Source organism: Simochromis diagramma, unplaced genomic scaffold (assembly GCF_900408965.1).
Source record: "Simochromis diagramma unplaced genomic scaffold, fSimDia1.1 OVJJ01000487.1, whole genome shotgun sequence".
Classification (NCBI taxonomy): Eukaryota; Metazoa; Chordata; class Actinopteri; order Cichliformes; family Cichlidae; genus Simochromis; species Simochromis diagramma.
In genome coordinates, this window is record NW_024387305.1 from 4,775,850 (window position 1) to 4,791,852 (window position 16,003).

At 39.6% G+C, this 16,003-nt stretch overlaps 1 protein-coding gene across 5 annotated transcripts in view; it reads right to left on the bottom strand.

Moving 5' to 3' along the window:
* LOC120716862 (ral guanine nucleotide dissociation stimulator-like 1) overlaps nucleotides 1-16,003 on the bottom strand; it is a 23,725-nt gene continuing 7,722 nt past the window's right edge. For 3 of the 5 annotated variants that reach the window (XM_040004529.1, XM_040004528.1, XM_040004531.1), the window contains 17 exons: nucleotides 15,310-15,572; nucleotides 9,212-9,492; nucleotides 7,770-7,814; nucleotides 7,440-7,609; nucleotides 6,910-7,055; nucleotides 6,483-6,794; nucleotides 6,279-6,382; nucleotides 6,086-6,170; nucleotides 5,031-5,105; nucleotides 4,368-4,454; nucleotides 4,242-4,274; nucleotides 4,004-4,125; nucleotides 3,815-3,910; nucleotides 3,154-3,289; nucleotides 2,791-3,054; nucleotides 2,424-2,538; nucleotides 1-1,932 (listed from right to left, as the gene is read on the bottom strand). In XM_040004529.1, the coding sequence (XP_039860463.1) occupies nucleotides 1,778-1,932; nucleotides 2,424-2,538; nucleotides 2,791-3,054; nucleotides 3,154-3,289; nucleotides 3,815-3,910; nucleotides 4,004-4,125; nucleotides 4,242-4,274; nucleotides 4,368-4,454; nucleotides 5,031-5,105; nucleotides 6,086-6,170; nucleotides 6,279-6,382; nucleotides 6,483-6,794; nucleotides 6,910-7,055; nucleotides 7,440-7,609; nucleotides 7,770-7,814; nucleotides 9,212-9,492; nucleotides 15,310-15,498 (2,415 nt within the window). In that variant the 5' untranslated portion in view covers nucleotides 15,499-15,572 and the 3' untranslated portion in view covers nucleotides 1-1,777. Of the gene's footprint in view, nucleotides 1,933-2,423; nucleotides 2,539-2,790; nucleotides 3,055-3,153; nucleotides 3,290-3,814; nucleotides 3,911-4,003; nucleotides 4,126-4,241; nucleotides 4,275-4,367; nucleotides 4,455-5,030; nucleotides 5,106-6,085; nucleotides 6,171-6,278; nucleotides 6,383-6,482; nucleotides 6,795-6,909; nucleotides 7,056-7,439; nucleotides 7,610-7,769; nucleotides 7,815-9,211; nucleotides 9,493-10,813; nucleotides 15,823-16,003 lie in introns of those variants that run through there. The other 2 variants (XM_040004530.1, XM_040004532.1) reach the window with 2 other exon arrangements.

Here is a 16,003-nt window from a genome sequence, read left to right on the forward strand (position 1 = left end):
TCACTATGACAAAAATCATTTTATTACTAAACATTTAACACCAGTTATTATGAGCAAATGCTTAGATGAAACTTAAATAAAGAATCTGTTGAAATAAAGTGTTTAAAAAATGTTCATACAGAACTTCTGATGTGCAAAAAAACAAACAAAGATGAAAACCTGCTAATTCATTTCCTTCATTTAATGCAGCTGCCACTCCTTTTGCTACCAACTTTTCACTTGATTTTTTTAAACTAGATCATAGAAGCTTTAAAATGAATGGGTGATGCAAAATCCTGCAAAAAACAACCCACCAGTGTGCAAAAGCTAAAAAACAAAACAAAAAATATTTTATGTCGTTCAGTGACTGAACACTTTTGAACTTGACTTAAATTTTCATCTTAGATGCATAAAAACATCTGGCTGGTAGTTTTCAGGAGGATTAGCCTCACAGAGTAGCTCTAACCTGCTAATTTAATTCACATGCTAGTTCATCCTTATTTTCACATACGAGAACCATTTTTCAGATTAATTTCATGCACAGTGATGCATGCAAACTGACTTATTATAGTAGGCCTGGTGGTCTATAATTACCCCAGATTACAGACATTAGTGACAATAAGCGGCACCTGAATAACAGTTTGGGTAGGGGAAAATGATCTGTGTGATGTCCCATGTAAGCATTAAAACTTAAAACAAATGCCACAATCCAGGCAAGGTCACAGACTATATAAACATACATAATGTGCATATTATCTTACTTAAAAAGAGTCCTTCATTTCACCGTAGCAAATTAAAAAAGAAACATAGAAAAAGAAAAGAGAAATAGCTTTCTTCGATCAAACAGATGCAAAACTGAGTTGAGCTTATGAGAACTAAATGTTAACATGATTTCTACAGCACTTCATCAAAGACTAGAAAACATGAAAAAACATACAGACACGTTTTTACTACATCACCGTAGCTCTAAAAGCTGAATACTGAAACACTATAAATAATTTTAAATGACAAGATTTCATTAAGTTACATTAAAATATTGAAATCATTTACTACAAAACAAATGAATACTTGTTGCAGACACGTCCACATCAGGGTCAGTAGGTGTTGGTCTAAACAGAGCTTCACTCCATCCAATGCACTCAGCATGAGTAAAATTCAACCTCGATCTATTTGGGAATCTGTGCTCATCATCTGAGAGCGAACATCTCATATTTAATCATCCTGACTCACTGTTCTTCCATTTGTTCTGCCGGGTTTGTGAAAGACAGCAGCCCCTGTTGCTCACGCAGCCGAACAGGCTGAGAGAAAAGTGTCATGTGTGCTAAACTGGTCGCAGACAGAAGCCACACAGCAAGTTAATTTTGGGTCATGACACAGGACTGCTTTGTAAGACCAGCTGATCCTGATATGTGTTATCTCCTGCGGTGAAAGCTGAAGACTTCTTCGTGGCACCAATCCTTGGTGAGATTGCACTTTTTGTTACTCAGGTTATTCTTTGCATTCAGTCTTATGTATATCTGAACATTTCCTTCAAACTTTTTCAAGGAGCACGGGATCGCTTTTGTTCCAGTGCTGCTCCTGATGAATATTAAGCTTCGATGAGAACTTCTCCGGGTTATGTTTCAGTCGAAGTCTGGGAATCTCTGCTCTCGTCTGCTGCTACATAGTAACAATCTCATCTTGATGAGTAGATGCAAACAGCCACAGATGTGTCTTGAAGTGGTTGGTGCAGATGAACAGCTCCACTCTCGCTCTAAAAAAAGTGTCCTTCGATCCTTTCATTCAGACCAAATACTTTTCACCTTCCACGGCGGCACCTGGGCAGAGCTCCAGGGCTGGTTGAAGAGCCAAAATTTCTCCCGTGGCTCCTCCAGCGCTGGCGCAGGACAAAGTCATAGTTGGCAGTGGGGCACATTGCATAAAACACGTTGGCTTTGTCGGGTATCTGGAGCTCTGTGGCAAGAAGAGAAGTAAAGTACCATTTAGTTTTCTCCATTTGCAAGACTAATGCAGAAACAAATTTCCAATAATGTCTGCCCTTCAAGTCTATTTAAGAAATTAAAAGCTATTAAAATATTACAAGAGCAGGAGTTAGAATATATATATGTCATCTTGTGCTGAGGCTGATTTGCATTTTAATTTATGGAAAGCTGCAGACTGATGGTGAAACATATCATTGCACAAGTGAAAATCTTATCCTGCTTTCAGAGATTAAATATTGGTATATCGTTTATCTAGTTAATGCAGTGCACAGTTTAAGGTCACATTTCATGATTTATTTACTTTTTAGAACATACTCTTGTGTTTTTGCAAACAGCTAAAAGCAGAGGAGACACACAGTTTGGGAGTCCTCACTGATAAAGGTTCATTCTGTTCTGAGCAGGTTACACCAGCACTCAAATGTTCAGACTGTTTGAATTGAAGTGTGAAGCAGAGATATTCACCTTTTCCATTTTTGAGCACCTGGTAGAGGCCGAAGTCACTGCAACTGAAGTCCTCCATGTTGTGCTTTTCAAGAGCTCTCTGAATCACCTGAGGTGTGTGCTCCTGACTGGTCAGCTGGAGAGGAAATAACAGAGTCAACACTTCACATCTGCATTGATGCATTTGAAATTTGAACGTTGCGCTGAACTGTCACCTTAAAAGGAAGCTAAAAACACACCTAACTTTTTCCGTCAACACAAAGGGGGACAAGAAAGTTCATCATGTAATCCCGACACTACTCTTCTAGTTTCCTATTTTAGAACAAAGTTTGCCAAAAACATTCTAGCTGACCTTTAAAGAGCAGATATACCAGATCACCAGACGTACCACTATGCTCTTATAGACGTTTCCATTGCTGACACACTCCACACTGACTCTGATGATACACGAGTCAGCAACCTGTTTGTTGTAAACAGGCAGCGCCCGAGGAGAGCAGCTGGATGATGATGAGGACGATAGGTCTGGGTTTAGCACCAGGGAGGGGGATGTGAGGTCTGGATGTGAGGAGCTGCAGGAGGATCTAGACAGGGATGGGGAGGAGGACCCGGAGGAGGTGCCTTCTGTGACGTTGTGAAGGGAGCCCGAGAACGACTGAGGGGGAGAGAGACGAGGAAAGAATATGAATACAACATTTGTCCCCGGTAACCGTTATACTGTCTGACTATATACAGGAGTGTGGAGGTTTCATACCTTTAGTTTGAGTCTGAGGGGGGAGAGCTGAGGCACAGACAGGTCCTCCATGTCTGAACCGCTCGAGCCAGAAGACGACACACTGATCTGGTCAGCGTGGGTCTTCCTGACGGGAGTGTCGACAGATGTTCTCAACCTGCAAATGCAATTTGAGTTGAGCACTTCTGAGCACTTTAACACTTACAGCTTTCATTCAACTGACTCAAAAAGCTATAAACAGAATTTAAAGAGTGGCTATTATGATTTTCCTAATTTTGTGTCATATTTATAGTGTAGCAAAAGTGGATACTCATGTTAAACATGACCAACACTTCAAATCATGAGGCCAAAGTATATACAAGTGATCTCTGTGAGGCAAAATCTCAGACTGCAGACTGATCTACATGCTCAGATCTCTTGTTCTGCTCTTGGCTCCCATGAAGCCTCCTCCACCTGCTTTTTTTTTAAACCTTCTATTTAAGAGGAACAGCCAATCGGAAGAAAGCTGTTTTACAGAGAGAGGCATTAAAGCGACTGACTGGTCGTGTGTAAGATAAATAAGGATGACATTCGAAAGTTATGGAGTCAGAAATGAACACCCACCTTAACTAAATAATGTTCAATTAACTAAAATTGTAACCTCTAAAGCACCTAAAAATAAACTGACAGACTTTAAACTTACGCGGCGAGCTTCCTTGTGAGCAGATAACTGCTCCATGTGTTGGGAGAGCTGGGGCAGAGGTCAGCTGGAGGCTCCAGTCCACGAGACAGTTCATAGCTACAACAGACAAAAACAAATAAAACAAGGCATGATGGACTTCACCAAAACCTACTTCATAATGTATATGAAGGGGTTTTATGTGATTCTCACCTCTCCTGGTCTGTGAGCAGCGTGTGCGTCTGCAGCCAGGCGGCGATACGAGGGTTGACTGGAAAACTGTAGTGGGAACAAGAAGCTTGAAGCTGCCTAATCTGAGAGAGAATCTCAAATTCCTATAAAGGAAACAATAAAATACAGCAGAGGTTAAAATATAGAACAGAAAGAACAAGGCGGCATATAGAAATCTGTCAGTAATTTATGCAAGACACCACTAGGAGGCGACACCTACCCGTCTGCGTTTCTCAAAGTTTATGAGGCCACCCTGTGAACAAAAGAGGGAAAAATAAACAACCTGAGTTATATTGGATAATAGATCCACTGAAGTGCCATAAAGGCAAACAAATAAAGAACTCACGTCCACTGTGTCGTTCAACGCTGTGTCCAGCATGGTGAGGACTGTCAGGTAAGTGCCCAGGTATGGTACCACACCACTGCTGTAGTTCTAAGCACAAAAAAGCCAAATCCATTATTTAAGACTGAGAACATCCCCGCAAAATGAGCAGAAAAAAAACTAGTGAGATTTTAAGACAGTCGTGAGCAGAGCAGAAGGAAACCAGGGAAAATGATATTTAATACGTAAGCAGGCACAGACACAAAACAGCAGAGAGAAGAGCATCTCAGTATATAGACATCATGACTATGGGGGTATAAAACATTTTACACACAGCCACACCCAGACTGAGTAAACAAACGGACGTGGGAAATGCTACACACACATCTTGGGTGTATGCATCTTTCCATACATGCAAACATTTGTGTGAGCTGTCAGTGCATTTAAAATTTCCATTAAATATATTTCTATTAAACAAGAAGTGGAACTTAGCAACATATCTAGAAACTGAGCAGGGAACTAAAATTGAGAACAAGTGATATTTAAGGAAGCTAAATTGATGATGGGGGGAAAAACAGACCTCTTTCTTTTAGTTTTACCAGCCTGCTTAGTTGACAGATTCACTTTTTTTTTTTTAGGTGAAATCTAAAATTGAGGAACCAGAAATGATGATGAGTATCCTCTTACCATCTGCCTGGACTCCGAGCAGAGCCGGGGTGATTTATCAGCCGGCATGCCGCTGCTGTGTGGGTGAGTCCCATCCTGCAGGAAAATGGAAATTCAGGTTTGTAATGTGAGATGAAAACAAAGTAGGCATGTTATATAATTCTTCCTGTCAGGGTTGAGGGCCTCCTAACAGGGTGCTGTGGGAGGGTACTTCTGAAGAGCAAATGTGTTTAAAACTTGCAAACGAGTGTTAGACATGTGCACTCAACATATTAATAACCACTGAGTAGGACAAATGCCCAGGGAGTAACTTTTATTTGCAGTTTTATTAGTGTCAGCTAAGAACAATGGGCTTCTCTTTGTCACTGATAAAAGCAGTATCATTGAATACACACTCGTATCAGTTTCTTTCCACGGGGAAAGGCTCTCAGAACAAAAAGCAAAGTGGTAAGTGAACTGGACACACCTTTAGACTTGTGAATTAAATTCAGAAGAATATGTGACTCAACCATCAAAAAGGAGAAAGTAATTAATGAACAATAACAGGCCACTTGACAGGACTTCTCTATGAAGCTTCTCTATGAAATGATTAAGGACCTCCCTTTGAAACATTTTAGTTTGAAAATGTGATCACGGAGCTGTGTGAGAATTCATGTGACTGTATTGGTATTCGTGGCTGGAATTTTAAGTAGCAGTACACTCTCTAGGCTAGTTTTTAAAAGGTGTTTCTCTGTCCATGTTTGTTTGTCAGGTTTTAATTTACCACAGTTTACATTTATCATCATCCAGCTGTAATTACAGACCCAAGAGGCACATATACAAGTAAAGCAGGTTTTATGAGAAGTCAAACAAGGCTCTTGTTGTACATTCCAGGAAGAATCCTGGTAATGTCTTCCTGCAGTGCATTCATTATTGTATTCCTTGATTCTCTGAGGACTGAGCTAAAGATACAGATACCCCGAAGGCAGTACAGTTCTGCCTATTTCAAGAACACTTGGTACTAATAACAGCTTTCTTCTCTCATCTTCAGTCCACGTTCTCCCACATGTGTATGTGTAGAAAATACATGTAGTTACCTCCACCAGGATCTCCCTGTTGGTCAGCACACAGTTCTCATCAGGAAAAGTCTCACAAAGGTGGTCAAAGGTGGCCATGCTTTCCCTGAAAACCCAAAATATTTATTACATAAAGATCGTTTCTTTTTCCTGCAGTAGTATATTCTTCTTTTGAGTGAAACAACCCTGTAATATAAATGAAATATTTGCTGACCTGCTGACAGCAGCCCATGTCTTTTTGAGGCGATACACAGCGTTGGATTGCAGGGCTGAAAGGATGGCCCTTAAAGAAGAGAAGTTCTTCAGCTCTCTGCTCTCCTGCACAGATACAATAAGATTGTTCGTGTCTTTCTTGTGTCCTCATTTTGTTTTTCGATGGAAACTTTTTGTTAATCTCTAAATATTTTGTGATGCAAACCTGTGCAACAGCGATCCACCTCTCGATGACGCGTGCTCTGTGACAGGGGCTGGTGCGCAAGATGCAAGGTGAGCTCGGAGCAGAGGAGGGGTACAGGAAGTTAGAGGACAAAGAAGGTGACAAGCCAGGGGAGGAAGTGGAAGGGAGGTGCGGGGATGTGCAGAGGAGTGAGGTGATGACACTGTTGGTGACAGCGTTAAACTGGGAGATGGTGGCGCGGACCGTTGGTGCCAGGTTTCGGTTTTCTTTTTTGTCACGTTGGGACCAGACGCAGCCCAGGCAGTGGAAGGGCTCCACTTTGACAAACAGGTCCTGGGGGAAAAAATTGTCATAAGACAGGAAAAAATTAATGAGAAAAAAAAAAAACACCCTCCCACAATCAACCGAGAAACACAGAACTTCAATTTTTTATAAAAACGAAACCTACAGCGTCCAGTCTGGTCAGCTGCTCAGCCACTTCCCTCACGGGGAAGTCCATAAAGTTGTATTTGTCTTCATTCTTAGTGGACATCTCGGCTTCATCTACCTGCTGCAGTGATTCACTGCTGTGCTCTGACGCAGGCTGGCCGCAATCTGTCAAATACGCCAAATCATAAATGACATTAAAACGTGCAGCTCAATGCACACGTGAAGGAAAACACTCGTGAACCCGCGGCGGTATTTGTAAATAAGGAGAACTGTTTCAGATGCTGCAAAAATGAGCTTGTAAAAATCAACAGACCAATGAGGTCATTGAAACAAGTATCTCACAGGTAGCTTCCTTCTTTTAGATAAATAGCCAAGATTAGATTATTAGAAGTAATTAGCTTAATCTGGACCTGTAAATTAAATGATTTATTGTTGATATAAGGTCTTGAACATCAGGTTATACTAAATTCTTCTGATAAAAACTGATTCACACATGTGTTAAATCTATCCTAGCCTGACATTATGTATCCGTTTTTTTGTTTTTTTTACCTTGTTCCTGGAACCTCTTGAGCAGGCCCTCTGCATGATGAACCAAACATCTGAAGCAGAGCCGATGTTGCATGTGGACACACAAAGTCCGGAGAGCCTGGTACTGAGGGGGCTCATTGAAGTCTTCGCTGTATTCCTCTAACCAAAGCCGGATCACTGGGACCAAGGTACTAAAGGAGATTCATGGGAGATGACGATTACTGATTGATTGTTAATTTTACTCCACAAGGTTAGTTTACATGAGACTTGATGATATCTGAGGAACACATGCATAATTTACAACAGATTAACTAAAAAACAAACAAACTTGTAACTGTTTTTTGTACTCACCTGTTCGCGTTCACTGAGTTATCCAGGTTTGTGACCGAGTCATTTCTGTAATCGGCAAGGGAGACACGATTATGTATTATCACCACAGAAAAGGACAACATAGTGAGCGAATGATGACAGAATAAATCTTGTAAATAAGGAAAGTCCCAGGGTTGCAGCTTAACAACTGTTCATCCTGTGGAAATGTCCTGCAACACTCTAACTCCCTGCAGACACACCGTGTCCTTGTTACAGAGTGTAAACAGATAAATGCCCCCCATGGTGTTTAATAATGATATGCGTGCAGTAAAACTGGAGAATGGTGCCACGTTGTCGCATGTGCAGGAAGTTTTATAACAGGATCCTGTGCCTTTATTGCATGAAAGCAGGGAACAAAACAGAACTTTAAGAACCTTAGTGGTCACGGCACAGGAGCAAGTCAAAGACTGTGTAAGCTGGGTAAATTAATTCAACCCAACTTATGCAGTTAAAATATAATTCTTTAAGAAGTTTTACAACAGCAGCAAAAGGCCACATCCTGTACAAAATCCTGTAAGGCAAAAGACGGAAAACATAATTCAGAGTTTGTTCTGATGGTGATCGCTTCTAAGAAATTTCCCCAGGAAATCTTTTGCCACCAGCACTGCAGTCATGAGGGCGACTGTTTGACAAATAATATATGAACTCCACAATAGTGGTCACAGATCCATACATGATGCAATTAGCAAAGTTGAGTTAGAAAGAAAAGAGACATCAAAGTTTCTTTGAGCTGTGTTTGTTTTATAACTTTAGAACATCCTATTCTCCTCCTAATAGAAATTAGGAGGAGAACAGAATAATTTCTATTATCATCCTAACACATTGGTGTATACACAACTCCGAAATATGTACTTTGCAAAAGATTCCTGAAGGTATTTCCTGAGGCAAAATCAATAAGGTAACTGTAAATACTTGCTGGGTGTGGAGGGTGTAGCCATGATCGTTTCACAATGGAATAAAGCTCGAGACTGCTTTGTTTAGTTCATGACGATAATACCTGTCATAGAAACCTGCTGAGGCGATGTAAACAGGCTGTTAAACTGCTCTGTCCTTTGGAAATTGATTTGTGCACTGGGCATGTTGTAAACCTGGTTATTACGCATGCGCTCCACTTTCATTTGTAAGCAGTGATGACCTTTTTAAAAGCAGCACAAAGTGGAATAATAAATAAATGTCAATAAGTTAGAAGGAAATTATTAAAGCCTTCTTATCTGTGTGGCTTCTGATAAGGAGCGATGATTAGGGCTTAACTGGTTTCGTCTTTCAAATGGTCCATTTCACAAAAAATTAAGGCCTTCACCTGACTCCAGCTGTGTACATTTATACATGTTAAATCAAGAAGCAAAATGATCTCATATACGGGCTTACACACCAGCTGACTGCACCCTCATGCTTTCTGTTAACACAAGTCTACAAAATCTCACCTCTGAAACAGCAGCTCAATGAGGGTGCTGGTGGAGGCGAAGGCCCTGTAGGTGGAGAGGAACACTTGGATGAAGTCGGACTCCCTTTTCTCAGGGTCCAGTAGATGGGTAACCAGACGCTCCAGGGTAGCTGCCTTCAGCCTGCGCACCTTCACCGTGTGGTACTGGACGAAGCTCATTGGAAGCTCTCCCATGGTCGAGGTCGGCACAGGCTCCCTGCGTAGCGTGATCCCAAACACTGCCCCGTCCTCCTCCTCTTCGCCCCACTCCTGCACCGGGTCCTGCAGGTGAAAATTCAGGTAATGATCTGGCAAATCTGGACCTAGCACATTCCTGTGTTCTGCTCTGGTCTTTGTGATTCTGCAGAGCCCCCAGAATTCATTCAGTGTATAAGAGAGAATAAAAAATGTGATCTAAATTTGTTTAAAGCCTTGGAATACGCAGATGATTGTTTCAAAATGAACTTAACAAATTCCATGAATTTATTTAAAAAGATCGAACTCTGCTTCGTTAAACTCACTGATGACATACGCACACACACACACACCTAGTGACCGATGACAGAAAATTTTGTTTTACTGACGTATTTGTTTATGCCAACAAACATGGGGATGATTCATTGCACCTGACACAGTTGACTACAATTTGATGAGGAATTTGAAAGTCTATTTTATTCTTAGTTAGATACAACCTCACATTTCCTCCTCCAAAACTTTAGAGAAATAGTCAGATGTAGTAGGAAAAAAAAACGGGCCATTGGTTTATTTTTACGTGTGGCACAAAATTATGACATTTTGTAATGGAAAGATTAACTTAAAACTTATTTTAACATCAGATCTGAGAAAACTCCAGATGCCTCTAGATTGGAATTTTGTAAATTAGTCATATTAATGACAAACAACAACATTATAACATCTTTGACAGTCAAACAACAATGATGATTTTTAAGAGCATAAAAACTTACCACTCTTACTTTAAAAGGAATTTAAACAGACCACTGATCAGCTGAATTATTAATTATATAAGCTATCGAAGACATGTGAGATCAGGCAGTGAAACTGCAGAGCAACTCTTAAAGCACAAATAATTATAAATGCAGAAAAGACAACAATACTTATTTGATCTAGCTTAAACTGATCCAGCAGCCCTTCAAACTAATAACTATAACTCCAAATAGATGGTGTTTTACAAAGCCACAGACATTAGAGAGTAACTGGGATCCAAACCCCACAGGCAAACAATCTCAAACTTGCCATGAGATCTGGGTGTCACCTCATCTTCTAATACTCACAGACCTGAAATGAGGCTCGCTGATCCTGCTGGTAAACAAGCGTTATTTTGTGCATGCATGACAATAGGAGCAGAGCACTCTTTAAAATACCTGACACCACATGACAGAAACCAGTGTGCAAAGCATTGTGACACCAGCGCATACTCAACAGTGAATGAAACTTTTATATTTTCCCTGCACACCATAGAATCACGATTAAGTTCACATGAAGCTGACAACAAATGAAAACAACCAAGAAAAAGCTGCAGTCAGATTCATGTGTTAACTTATAACCAATGCATGCCAGAAAGAAGATCGTTCATTTGACCTACCATGGATAAGTGCCATTTTCCCATCTTTATCCTGCTCTTGGGGTAAATAAGTCCTTCTGTGTGTAAACTCTCGTGGCAGTGGATTTTTAAGGATTCAATCACGGTCTTCGACACTTGGCTTGAGTCTGAAGTAAACCTGACACTTTCATCCTTCATAAATAATATAGCGAAAATGTCTCTTTAAAAAAATAATAAATAAATACAAAGATACGCGAGCACAACTTTCCAAACTGTCGCTTAACTAGAATGACGCCTGGACGGGTAAAACGAATAGAAGTTATTTCGGTGGGCGGAGCTAATAAACAGGTGTGGGCCGGCTCAACACAAACAACCAATAAGATTAGGCAGATAAATAGCATCAGACGCTATCGTGCATATGTTAAGCCTGAGGTTGTGACTGGAATTTTGTTACTGATACTCGCAATACTGTAAAGGTTTCCAGCGCTGTTATCACAGCAGCATCAGCAGAGTAATATGATCACTGCTGTTTACGTGTGACATCAGGAAGTAAGGACCCCATCTATCCGTCTGTCTGGCTACTTTTTAAAAGCCGGATCCTCAAACTGAAAGCCACTCAAGTAAAATAAACCACGGAGAGTCACAAAGACATAATTACCCGAATGGTATTAAATTGTTCTATATTTATTTCTCCAACCATATAGAGTTTGCTGTCTGAGTTTCCAAATCTCCAAAGTACACATATCGGATAAAAATATTATTTTATTTATATTTTCATGAGAAATAAAGTGGAGTAAGAATGGTCTTAAAAACCAACTTGTTTTTGCATGAAACCTCTGTTGTGATTTCATATTCTATCACTGATGTGAGCTTGACTCTTTAAAAGAGTTTAGACGAACCCAGCACAGCCATTACAGGTGAAGTCTGTGACTTCTAGTGTCAGAGATATCACATTTTGTCATGGGTTTGGCATGTTTGCTGGTCATAAATTTAGCCTCACCTCCCTCACTGAAGCCACCATGATGTTATTATGGTCCAGCACCCTTCCTAGAATGGGAAGCTTGACTCTACAGTGCCATTTGAGTGTTAGTACCAGACACATAATGCAATGTGACGGCTTACAATATGTGTGGTAATAGTGAGTCATAGCTATATGTTTTTAAATAACTAATAAGTATAAGTAAGTATTTAGAAATGTTCAAATTTATATGACATAAAACTCTGTGGAGACAATCATAATCGGCAGCTACTGTGACATCTGCTGGCCATGGTATAAATAGTAAAAGATGGACTTGATGAAACCTTAATTTCCTTAACTATCATCTTTTTCAGTATGTCTTGACATACATTGGATTCTGATGCACGGTTACAAGAAATATTTTGAGATGGACGCAGATGATCTATTGCGACAGCCCCTAAAGGGAGCAGCCGAATGAAAAGGAGGAAACTTTTTTATCATCATTTAATGGATAAAAAATTGTGCTATGTGGGAAGTTAACAGTTTTGGGGGCATGTCAGAAGAAGTTTGTGAACCTCTGTCTCAAAGTCTGGGTGGCCTTAATTGTAGAACAAATAAAACTGAGACACAGTAGAGGACCATCTAATCAGGGCGAGACTAAGAAACAGCATTTAACACTTCCTAATCATGTGAAAGAACTTCTCCTCATCCTATACTGTTTTACTGAAATACTACTACTACTACTACAATTTACTCTGGGGATTTTACTTTCTGTTGTTTATACATGAATATATCTGTGTGTACATGTAGATTTGTGTTTATGTCTGGCCAAAACCTCACACTCTATTTAATTGGGGACCTTTTAGATTTCAGTGTTTTGAAAAGCATTACAAAATGCCACAACATTTATTATTTTCTAGACGTGCATTAAGTGTTTTGCCAAGATCTTGTACTGATGATGCAGGAGTCAGACCACTGTCTAAAGTCTTCTCCAGCATGTCCCAAAGACACTATATTCAGGCAGGGTTGATTTAATATTAAAGACCTGACTAACCGAAGCAAACACATCATAATACTGCCCCCACAGGCTTGTACAGCAGATGCTATTCATAAGGGGGAAAACCTCATTCAACTCAGTTCTTATCTTAATGGGCCAGTCACACTAGAACAGGATAAATGTGGAGTCATCTGACCGTTTGACCTTTCCGTTGCTCCAGAGTCCAGTCCCTAGCAAAGTGAAAGTCTTTCCTTGCCAAACAGCCTCACTGATAAGCGGTTTTCTTAAAGCTAAACAGCTGTTTACCCCCAATCCATTTAGTTTGCTATGAGCTCTACAGTTTATTTTATGGTCTGATTGGTTTTCTGATTGATGCAGGCTTAAAATCTGACACTTTTGAAACAGACGATCATCTCTTCCACGACAACAGGAGGCAGCTTCTGAAATTGTGGTTTTAAAATATTTTTAAAAAATGTTTAAAAAGTTAGTCACTGCATCAGTCAGGGTTAACTAACCAGTTCCCGCTTGAAGAATGTTAATCGCTGCAGTAATTATTTAATGGAAGCCTCCCACCAATTTAAAAACAAATGATGACTTCTTGTTGGCCACCTACGTATATGTATGTGTGTATGCATATGTATTCATATATAAGAATGTGTATATATTTTTATTTTCATTTTCTTATTTTTTTGTTTTCTTGACAATAAAGGCATCCAATTCGAGATAAACAGGGATTGTTTTGAACTGTGAATCATATAGACTCCAGTAGATACAGAGCTGTAAATAGACATAAACGCTCCTTTTAAACAGGCCCAAGTGCTTTCCACTTGCTTCATCTTCTTTGAGGAAATATTATTTTTTTGTTTTTGGAGAATGTTAAGGGAAGATTGATCTTGCAAATGCAAAGCTAATTCTAGGCCAGTGTGAAAAAACTAGAAACAATGCAGTCACACCATAAAAGAATCCAGTCAGGACAGTTTTTCCCCAAGAGCTTAATGTCGTGTTAAAGGCGCGGTGACATACCACAAAGACAGGTTGTAGTTCTAAAAATATGTGTGCGATTTAAAAAAAAAAAAGGTACAAAACAGCGATAGGCATCTACGTATTAAATTTGGAGACAAACTGACAAATAAGCAAAACACAAGCTGAGCGGATGGAGCATCTTCAGTCAGGCTTCTGTCATTGATCATTAAGCCCAAAAGGAAGAATGAGCTTTTTGTTTGCCTAATGAGTTTCACTCTCATTCACTCTCACAAAGCCACCCTCTATTTCGAAAGAGGCTAAACAAAAATGTGGAGAAACAGAGGAAGGGGAGACCTCAATTACTTCTAATTAGACACAATAAATGGTGATGTGATGGCAGGCAGGCAACAAGTAAAACCCAGCCTACAAACAGTTAACGATGACTGCTTTGAAAAACACGCATGATCAAAAGGCTTTTTCTTTGGTCTGAAATGTGATATATTTTCTGGAGAGTCTATTTCACTGTAGTTCTTCCTTAGTTTTAGTAAAAGGCTATTGTTAGTGATGACGTCATGACTGTAAAAACAACGGGACAATAGCTGAACTCACCCCACCCACGAACACACACACACACGCACACACACAGGACACAGGATTTTTAAGTAATCAGTTTAAAACTATTATATTTGACTTCTTTCTTAGATATCAGTAAGTTCTTGTTTTCCAGTTTTATCCCAGTCATCCATGATAGTTAGAAAGAATATTAGGTTTGGTTGTTGGCAACATTAACCTGAGATATAGGAACCTGTAACAGGCAACTTCTATTAATGTTTCACAATGATTCAAAGAAAAATGAACCTTTAATGAAAAATAATTAATTCCATTTTGAAACTGATGGATCAGTCTTTGCATAAATAACTTCCTTTCTTCTCTAGAAACTGAATATATTTTGCTGGTTACACAAAACAAAGAATATGGAGAAACTTAAGTCTCCTGAGAGTGAACGGTGCTTTTCTAAAACATATTTTGCTAAATGGTGTGAACTAGCTCAACAGTTAATCATTAATGAAAAGTCTTGCAGATCATTGTTTTTATCAGCTGTGGGTTATTACATAAACTGGCAGGGCTGGCAGGGCCTTGCCACTACACAGGACTCTTTAGCAATAATGGACTGTAAGTGCTTTTACAGCTCAGTGCAACTTTGTGATTGCAGAATCTAACAAATGTTATAGGTAATTCATTTATTTATGTTGTGTACTGGTTTTGTTTACTATTGCTTACAATCCAAATCTCAGTCAAATAAAAGTTGAATAAAGGCATATAAATCTCAAAATGTAATAATATTATAGATTATATTTCATGTAATATTCTAGTGAGTCATATTATATAGAAATCACACCTTGTGTTTTCTATTCAGAAAATAAACGGCATTTTTGAACTGGGGTTACTGATGTTTTGGGTTAGTTTCACTATTGACTTTCAGGAGGTTCACCTGAACTATTTAGATGAAAATGTAAAACACAGTTGTTGACAGTGCACCAAGAATAGCTCCCCACTATTGCATAAAGCTGAGCGTGACACCAGCCTTTTCTCAACATTGCTACAAAACTCCAAACTCACCTCACACTGTCCATCGGTGTCCAAAAACTGGAAACTCCTTAGCCACACTCCAGGCTCCGTGTTCATGTGAACGCCCATGCACTGACTCTGCCTCAGCCAAAGCAGCCTCTTCATCCTGCCAACCCTGCTGCGGAGGCTGCGGGGTTCCCCGGCATCACTGCCTCCACACACAGGCAGGATGGTCCTCATGTTTTCGCTCTGTGCCGGTCACGCTACAGGCCCACGCACACCTCGTCAGACCTCTCCCACACCTGATGCCTCATCTGTGTCAGGGAGGAGAGCGTGAAAACAACCACCACACATTTACAGTCATTTAAAGTTTATTCCAGAGCGGCTAACACTGTAGTACTGCTTAATACCTCTGATATCCAGCCATTTTTAAAATCTATTAAACAGACCAGTGCTAAAAACTAAAAACTAACTAACTAGAATAACGGTAGCTGAATAAAATCATATTCAACAGAAAACAGCACTGCACTATGACATAAAACATTTTAATTTGATTAATTCACTTCTTAATGAAATACATCTATCTGTTCTTCTATAGCATAAAAAAACAGAAAGAACTATAAGAAAGCATTAAGATATGGGGCATTTATCTTGAATTAATTTAAGTTTAATAAAATAAAACTGACCCAATACTGAGTGTATACATGAAATGCGCCAGTGTTTGCTTTGTTAAAATGACACTGCT